The 9,506-nt window shown below is 41.5% G+C and overlaps 1 protein-coding gene across 1 annotated transcript in view; it reads left to right on the top strand.

The window, feature by feature from the left end:
* Window positions 1-245: 245 nt before the first annotated feature.
* Window positions 246-9,506, top strand: part of LOC100546990 (fibrillin-2) — a 198,981-nt gene continuing 189,720 nt past the window's right edge. Inside the window, exon 1 of the mRNA XM_010726029.3 lies at window positions 246-474. Coding sequence (XP_010724331.2) covers window positions 246-474 — 229 coding nt within the window. The remainder of the gene's footprint in view (window positions 475-9,506) is intronic.

The following is a 9,506-nucleotide window of genomic DNA, read 5'->3' as shown; positions in this document are numbered from 1 at the left end:
TTTTTTCTCCTTTTTCTACTTCAAAGGTATCTCTATAGAGATATAAGAAATCTTTTTACAAACATATCAGTGGTAAGAAAAGAACCAAGGAGAATTTCCATCCTTTACTTGAAGCAGCAGGGAATGTGACCGCTGAGGATAAGCAGAAGGATGAGGTCCTTAATGCTTTCTTTACATCTGCCTTTAATAGGCAGATCAGTTATTCTCAGGGTCCTTTACACCCTGGTCTGGAAGTCTGGGATGCTATGCAGAATACACTCCTGGTGATCCAGGTGGAGACAGTTAGAGAGCTCCTCCTCCATCTGGAATGTCACAAGTCCATGGGACCAAACAGGCTCCACCCTCGGGTACTGAGGGAGCTGGCGGGGGTGATTGCTGAGCTGCTCTCAGCCATCTACCAGCACTCATGGTTATCTGGAGAGATCCCAGAAGATTGGAGGCTCACCGATGTGACTTCCATCTACAAGAAGGGCTGTAAAAAGGATCCAGAGAACTACAGGCCTCTCAGCCTGACCTCAGTACCAGGGAAAGTTATAGAGCAGATCATCTTGGGTGAGATCACATGGCACGTGTGTGGTGTGCAGGGGATCAGGCCCAGCCAGCATGGATTCGTGAAAGGCAGGTTGTACTTGACCAACCTCATCTCCTTCTACAACTGGGTGACCAGCCTGATAGATGAGGAAAAGTCTGTTAATGTAGTTTACCGAGACTTCAGCAAAGTCTTTGACACAGTCTCCCACAGAATTCTCCTGGGAAAATGGGCCTGGACAGGTATACCCTTCTTTGGGTAAAGAACTGGCTAGAGGGCTATGCCCAGCAGGTAGTGGTTAGTGGAGCTAAATCCAGCTGGTGACCTGTTACAAGTGGTGTCCCCCAGGGGTCGGTACTGGGGCCCATCTTGTTTAATATATTTATTGATGACCTAGATGAGGGGATTGAGTGCACCCTCAGTAAGTTTGCAGATGACACCAAGTTGGGAGGTGGTGTGGATCTGCCTGAGAGTAGGGAGGCCCTTCAGAGTGATCTAGATAAGCTGGATCACTGGGCTGAAGTAAATGGGATGAGGTTCAACAAGGCCAAGTGTCGGGTCCTGCACTTTGGCTGCAACAACCCCAAGCAGCGTTATAGGCTTGGAGATGAGTGGCTGGATGACTGTGAAGAATAAAAGGGACCTGAGGGTGTTGGTTGATGCTCGGCTGAACATGAGTTGACAGTGCGCCCAGGTGGCCAAGAGGGTGAATGCCATCATGGCCTGCATTAGAAATAGTGTGGCCAGCAGGAGCAGGGAGGTGATCATCTCTTTGTACTCAGCACTGGTAAGGCTGTACCTCGAGTACTGTGTTCAGTTTTGAGCCCCTCACTACAAGAAAGACATTGAGGCCCTGGAGCGTGTCCAGAGAAGGGCAACAAAACTGGTGAGGGTTCTGGAGTACAAGTCTTATGAGAAATAGCTGAGGATGCTGAGATTGTTTAGTCTGGAGAAAAGGAGAATCAGGGGAGATCCTGTTGGTCTCTACAGCTACCTGAAGGGAGGTTGGGGTGAAGAGGGCTTTGTCCTCTTCTCCCAGGCAACAAACAGGATCCGAGGAAATGGCTGCAAGTTGTACCAGAGGAAGTTTAGATTAGACATAAAGAAGAACTTTTTCTCTCAGAGAGTGGTCAGGCACTGGAATGGCTGGTGGAGGTGGTGGTGGTGGAGTTGCCGTCCCTGGCAGTGTTCAAGAGGCGTTTGGATGAGCAGCTACAAGATATGGCTTAGTGGTTTATAGTAGCAATGGCAATGGGAGGACGGTTGAACTAGATGATCTTGTAGGTTCAATCTTGTTATTCTATGATTCTATGATTCTATAGTTAATACAAAACAGAGATAATATTTAGGAGGTACACATTGTGCTTGAAGAACATGTAAAATTCAGAGTTTTACTTGGAAGGGAATCCTCTACTTCATCATATGTTTTCCCATCATATGTTGTTCCCAGTGATGGCTGCTTATGTATGAATTGTGATTTTGTTTTCTGACCTAGGATACTGAAGAAGTACCATATTCACTGGCTCTTAGTACAATGAAAGGAAAGTGTAGCAAGATAATTCCTTTTTTAAACTAAGTTATGACTGTAAACAATTGCATTAAGATGGTTTTCTTGCACAAGGTAAAAAAGATCAAATACACCTCTGAGTATGTAAAAGGCTGCAATCAAAGGAGAGAAAATCATTGTCTTGATCAAAGTAAAAAGAAAACAAAATGTGCTTAATTTGGAAAGATTTCAGTGAGTGACAAGAAATAAATTTCTACTGATAAAAAGTACAGAACTAATGTAGTATATTGCTAGAATCTCCATGGGCAAATGAGAGAAGAGTATTTTGGAAATATATTTTTGGAAATAAATTTTGGAAATATATTTCCAAAATACCCATCAATTAAAAAAGAAAAAAAGGGAGCTGTTCTATCAGTTATCTCTCACCTACTAAATTTGCCTGTATCACACCTCAACTTGCCACTCTTTCTATTGTTAATTTACAACAGTGAGTGTTTGGGTAGTAATACTAGAAAGCAGAATTTTTCAAAATAACATGCTTAATAACCACAGTAATTAACTAAATTTAGGGCACTTTAAATACTTTTATATTACTGAGTTGAGCCTAAAATCATCTATTCCTCACAGTGAATGTCTTAATCACTTGCACTGAGGTACTTTCCTTTCAGTTATCTCAAGCATAGCAAAGAATTGAACTAATCTTCCGTGACATTCACTATTTCAGAGCAGAGCACCTCTCCAGGAAGTAATTTAGCAACGTAAGTCATAAGAAATGGAAAAGTATCAGAAGTCTGGCAGATAATGAGTTTTTAAAGCACTTTGGCATTCATTCATCTCTTTTATGAACTTTGCTTCCATGGATTTTTTTGGGGGAAGCGGGGTTTTTTGTTTTTCTTTTTTGGTTGCAATATATAAAATTCAATGAAGATACTAATATGGCATCTAGTATGCTGGGCCATCACTGGTTTTCTTACAGAGATACGTGCTCTCACATTTACCATAAGACATGTAGTAATTACATCAGTGTAGAGCAAATTGATGGAAAATAGCATTTGATGTCAATGAAGTCATATTTCCCACTGAGCTAAATAAGTAATAAAACTCATTTAGTTTGACTTACCTGCTCTGTGTAGTTTTCCTGGAAAAGCAAGTGATAAATTCTATAAGCAGAAAAGGAGGTGAAAATTATGTTTGCCAGAGTATATAGGAACCAGAAGGTACGGCCCAGGAGTTTAATGTTCATGATTTGGATGCTCTGAAAAATATTGTTAAATTCCTAGCCCTTTGAAGGCACTCAAGCCAAAAAATGACAACCTGCATGCAATCCTTCATAACTAACTACAACAAAATCCAGTTTCCCACATTATTTTTCTTTCATGATATTTTCTAAAGAACCAGTGAAGCAACACTAAGGTTACAAATATAACTGCTCTGTAGACTCAACTCCTTGTTTTTATAGTGCTAGTCGATTACAACATACCATCACTATCAAAAGGTAAGATATAAAGGTATACTCACCTTTATATCACCTAACTTTATTCTCAGAAAGAGTGGTGAGACACTGGCACAGGCTGCCCAGGAAAGTTGTGGAGTCACCATCTCTGGAGGTGTGCAAGAAACGTTTAGATGTTGTTCTAAGGGAGATGATTTAGTGGGGAAATATTGGTGGTTGGATGAGTGATTGGACTAGATGATCTTAGAGATCTTTTCCAACCTTGATGATACTAGGGTTGTATGATATTATCTGGACATTAACAGCATATTCAAAGTTCCTTGAAATGAGATTTCTCACACAGGAAAAAGCTTCTGAGGAGCCTAGTCGTTACAGTTGTTTTCTTTGGGTTTTACAGTTTCATCGCTAATGGACATGGTGTTTGTATGCCATTATGGAGAACATAAGTGATTTTCATAAGTTCTCAAAATACCCAAAATATTGGTGGGTTGCTTCTTCCAGTGAAAATCACTCTGTTTTTAAAAGTAGTTGGATTCTTGTAGTAGTTGTGTTCTAGCCCAAGGAAGACGTGAGATAAACTTGAATAAAGACATTGTGGATAGGCCTTTGTACATATTTGAAGTTATAAATAATTTTCCATTTGTCTGGAAATACACAACACCTGCACGTTGTAAACAGACTATGTCAGCAAACGTAGCACAAAATGTAAATAGAGAACGAGTGATAAAATTGTATTCTGATAGTTTTCACAAAAGCTGTTTATACTTATCACTAGATTTGGCAGCTAGTTTGAAATGTCAGCACGTGATTTGGTGGAAGTTGTAAATATACTGGTTATGATCCAGGTAATGCTCATATTACCTGCCTTTCTTACATATAATCACTGGCAATGAACATGAAAATCTTCACATCTGGAGCTTCTCAGAGGATAAGATAATGTTTCCTGCATTATCACGTGGATGTAGATTACATAGAGAGAAAAGACACATTTTATATGCATTATATGAGTTACTGGTTTCACTTACTGTTGTAAGCAAGCCATGGGCAATAAACACAGGCCCATATATCTCCTTCTATCTATAGCCTATTATTGCATTTCAAGAAAGAATAAATAAGTCACATTTGAAAACTGCACAAAGTAAAAAATATAAAAACGCTCTCTCCGGCTTTCCAAAGTTTCCTGAATTTAATGCAGTGTCATTCACGCTTCTCTGCTTACATCTGTTATAGTGTGACAGTGCTTAGTGCATAAAGAATATTCAACAATAAGTAATGTACAAAAATCATATACAGATATGCACCCAAACTCAGTCACTGCTTGTATTACTGTAGCCCATCTATTTTTGCTTGCCCATTCATTCATTGTTTTTCTTTATCCTGGTCATAAAAAAGGTGGTGTTTCTTCAGATTTCTGCAGTTTTACTAAGTATCTGTGAAGCAACTAAGACTCAACCTAGAGTTTATTGGAAGTCTTGCACATTTTTGTTGCGTTTATGCTTTAAAAATGATTCCAACATTTTCTTGGGAGGAAGGAATAAAACCAGAACCTTTTTTTTGTTCGTGGTGTTGTTGGTTGTTGGTTTTTTACATTATAAAAAATACTGATTATTGTCAGTGTTTCGAATCAATGTATTTATAACAAATATAACTCCAGGATCATTTAGAAATCCTGGAATTTTTTTATCCAAAGGAAGATTTATTTCCAGAACTACTACTGGTGGCATTTGTTGCTTGTGAAATATTAGAAGGAGGAGTTAGTGATTTGGCTGTGTACACCAATTTGATATATATTTGCTGTAGTATGTTTCAAATACATGATGTAATTTTATATTAGAGTTCTCTGGAGTGTTTTATATCCAAATGCTTTGGATTTTTTTGGATTATATGACACAGTTTTGAGTTTTCACAGTTTTGCATTTACTTCAGGGGAGCATGAGAAAGCAAAGCAACATATATCTTGAAGTTTATGCAGGAATCAACCATGGCTGTCGAATAAAGGCTGAACTGAGATTTGTGTGCATGTAAAGCAGCCTTTTCGGATCATTTTGACCATATATATGTATATAAACACAATATCTCATTCCCAGATTTTGAATATACACAGTAGATACATGTATTTGATGAACATTTTTACACTGTTTTTATAACTAGACTGAGCTCAACCAAACAATTCCATTAACAAAATTAGTAGAATCTTGAGGACACTTTTTGTGCTTCAGAATGGCATCATGGAGACTTTAAATATTCCTGTCAAGTTAAAACCCAGTAATGTCTTGAGTACACACTCAATGCCTTGAGTACTTTAATCGTAAACAAAGCAATTCTTTAAAGCCAATTTATTATCCTCTTTTTCTTTTCAAATAATCATTTTCCCTAGTGGAAACTAAAGAAAAGCCTTTAAGAAACAAGAAATATTGATGCCTGTCAAAACAGTTGTTTGTCTACGTAATTAAACTCTGTCTTCCATAAATCATGACCCTGCTTTGCCTAAAGCCACACTGCTTTTAGACATACATATATTTTTGCAAAGTATGTGCCTTTGAAAGATAACACAGAGTTTTAACAATAGTGTTCCTGGCTTGTGTGATGTGCTAGAGTGCTATTTTATATGGATCCAATCTGTGGTAAAACAGACTTATATCTAGGGATAACCCGGTGACAGTCACTGAACCACAGAAGGAGATGAGGTTGGTGAAGCAGAACCTGCCTTTCGTGAACTCATGCTGGCTAGTCCTGATCCCATTGTTGTCTTGCACATGGATATGATCTCCCTCAATATGTTCTTCTCCATAACCTTTCTTGGCATTGAGGCTGACAGTCCAGTAATTTCCTGAATCCTCTTTATAATCCTTCTTGTAGGTGGGAGTCACATTGGCAAGCCTCCAGCCCTCTGGGACCTATCTGGTTGACTAGGAATGCTAATAGATAATGGAAAGTGGCTTGGCTGTCACCTCCATCAGGTTCTTCAGCATTCTGAAGGTGTGGATCCTATCCAGCCTCATGGACCTGTGGCAGCCCAAGTCTCTAAGAGTTTCCACTTGAATTGTGGTGTTTTTTTTTCTGCTCCCCATCGAAGACTTCCAGGTGAGCAGGTAAAGCACCCTGAGGTTAATTGATCTGACTTTTAAAGACAGATGTTGTGAAGGTATTGATAACTTCAGCCTTTTCTTTATCCTCAGTGGTCATGTTCCTGCTGAATCCAGTAAAGGATGAAGATTCTCCTTAGCCCTCTGTTTACTGTTAATATATATGTAAAAATATTTTTTGTTTTCTTTTACCCCAATGGCCAAGTTGAGTTCAAGCTGGGCTTTTGCCTTTCTAATTTTCTCCCTGATCATCCTAACACTTTATCTCAAGCTCTCTTTGAGTTGCCCATTCTTTCTTCCACAGGAGGAATGTTCTCTTTTCTTCCTGGAGCCTCAGGAAAGTTTCCTGTTCATCCACACTGGTCTTCTTCCCTGCTGACTCATTTTGTGGCATAGGGGGATAGCCTGCTCTTGTGCCTTTAAGACTTCCTTCTTGACAAGAGACCAGCCTTCCTGAACCCCTTTACCCTCCAGGACTGAATTTTAAGTGTCCTTCCCTATTAATGTCCTGAACAGTTGGAAGTCCGCCGTCCAGAAGTCCAAGATAGAGGTTTTGCTGCCACCCCTCCTGACTTCATCAAGAATTGATAACTCTACTATTTTGTGGTCACTCTGTCTAAGACAGCTCCTGACCCCTGTACGTCCCATCAGTCCTTCTCTGTTTGTGAACAGCAGGTCTAGTGGGGCACCTCCCCCGGTAGGTTCTCTTACCAGCTGTGTCATGAAGTTATCTTCCATACACTCTAGAAACCTCATAGACTGTTTGTTCTGTGCTGCACTGTATTTCCAGCATATATCAGGGAATTTGAAGTCCTCCATGAGAACAAGAGCTGGTAATTGCACAACTTCTGCCAGCTGTTTGTAGAATGCCTCATCTGTCTCTTCATCCTTGTTAGGAGATCTACAACTGACCCCCACCAGGATGTGCACCATTTTTCTGTAATGGCAACTAAGTCATTGTTTGCCTGCCACACAATGGCTTCCAGTTCCTCCTGTTTGTTGCCCATGATGCATGCACTTCAGCTGAGCCCCTTGCCTCACCCCAATCCCATCATTGTTCCACAAGGCTCATCTCTAGCGGGTTTTATCCCCTTCTTCCTTCACATCTGGTTTAAAGCCCTCTCAAGGAGCTCTGCCAGCTCCACGGCAAGGGTCTGTTTACCCCTTTGACACAGGTGAGACCCATCTGCAGCCCTCAGGCCGGGTGCTGAGTAAACAACCCCATGGCCAAAAAACACAATGTCGTGTTTGCACCAGTCTTTCAGCAATGGACTTATGAGACGGATTCTCCTGCTCCTTTCAGTATCCCTGTCAGTGAAGTGATAGAAGAAAATACATCCTGTATGCCCTGTTCACTAACTGCCCTAGTCCCCTGGAGCGCTTTTTGATAATCCTCAGGCTTCTCTCAGCAACTTAATCACTGCCAGCCTGAACTGTCAATAAAGGATAATAATCAGAGGGATGAATCATACTGGGAAGCACCTAAATGACCCAGGCCCCAGGAAGGCAGCACACTTCCTTGCAGGCCGGGCTGGGCCAACTTGCAGGACCCTCTGTTCCTCTCAGCAGGAGCCGCCTATGGCAGTCACCCTTCTGTCCTTCTTGGCAGATGCCATTTGGAGGTTTGGGGTCGACCGCCTCTCCCTCAACAACCTCGTGGGTGGACCCCCCACTGCATCCTCACTCAGCTCTCCCTCAAGTTCCAGAGCCTCAAACCTACTACACGGGTCACCTAGGCAACCGACGTAAGTCAGTATGGGGGTTACCTGTGACACCGAACTGGGACCCGTTTCCACTTCTCTTCCCTTATATCACCTCCCCCTGTTTGATGGTGGCAGGAAGGGGGCTCACAGACATTTGTGGGGTATCACCCCGGTGTCTTCCTTACAAGTTCAGCAGAGTTAGTCAACCAATGTACCTCCTGCATGTATTCTCTGATATTAATCTCTCCACCTTCTCCTTGAGCTCTACCACCACACTGAGCAGATCACCTACCTGCTCACATCTCATGCAGGTGGAATCCCCAGCCACTCTTCAGAGGCAGCAGAAGGCTCAAGCACCCTGCAGACAGGGTCTTAACCACATTTTTAGGCAAGCACTCTGCCTGAGTTGCCACATTCTTTCTAGCCAGAACTTTCTGCCTAGTAAATATGATAAAAAGATTCATTGTCTGGGAGGAAACCAACAGGTGAGCTGGTCTCCTGAGGGCAGAGATACTCTACCCTCCTTGCTCCCCCTGCTCAACTGTGCTACCTGAACTGCCTGTCCAAAATGCTGCCCCACACTGTTTGCCCATCCTGCTCCCAGTGCTCCCTACTCACAGGTTTACATACACAGGTGGTGACCTTGCCACTGCTCCTTGCTCTGCCTTTATGGCTTCAGAATGCTGCAGTTATGCAGAGGACAGTGGTACCCAGCAGCTGTTCCAGGTTAGAATCTGGAATCTGCATTTATGTCAAGCATTTTTTGCTAAGTAGCATTATGCTGATCCCATGTATGAGTCTCATCTTCTGGATGCTGTAATCAGCCCAAACGGATTGCTATATCTCCATTTTGAGGCATAGAAAGGACAGGACTACTCGTTGTCCACATCCCGTTGACTATGCATGACAAGTAGCTGTTCCTCCAGGCAATTAGATAAAGTTGTAACCGCTGGCATTATTTGTCACATCCTTAGAAAGGATTAATAAAATACAGATCTTTCCAGTTCCAGGGTCAGTTACATCACATCAGGGGTGCCTCATTTGTATTGACGTAAGTCCATACTTGTTTGAAAATAGCCCATTGTATGTTGTAGAAGTTTTGATTAAAAAATAAGCAGAATATGTACTCATGTTCATATTTCTAACATTTTACAACATCATGTCCTACTGAAAAACTGTAGGCTTGTGCTTCTGATCTGTAAGTGGGAAATAAGCATTGGTTCTCAAA

The sequence above is a fragment of the Meleagris gallopavo genome, chromosome Z, assembly GCF_000146605.3.
Source record: "Meleagris gallopavo isolate NT-WF06-2002-E0010 breed Aviagen turkey brand Nicholas breeding stock chromosome Z, Turkey_5.1, whole genome shotgun sequence".
Lineage (NCBI taxonomy): Eukaryota > Metazoa > Chordata > Aves > Galliformes > Phasianidae > Meleagris > Meleagris gallopavo.
The sequence above is the reverse complement of the archived record's forward strand: the minus strand, read 5'-3'. Positions and strand labels throughout refer to the sequence as shown.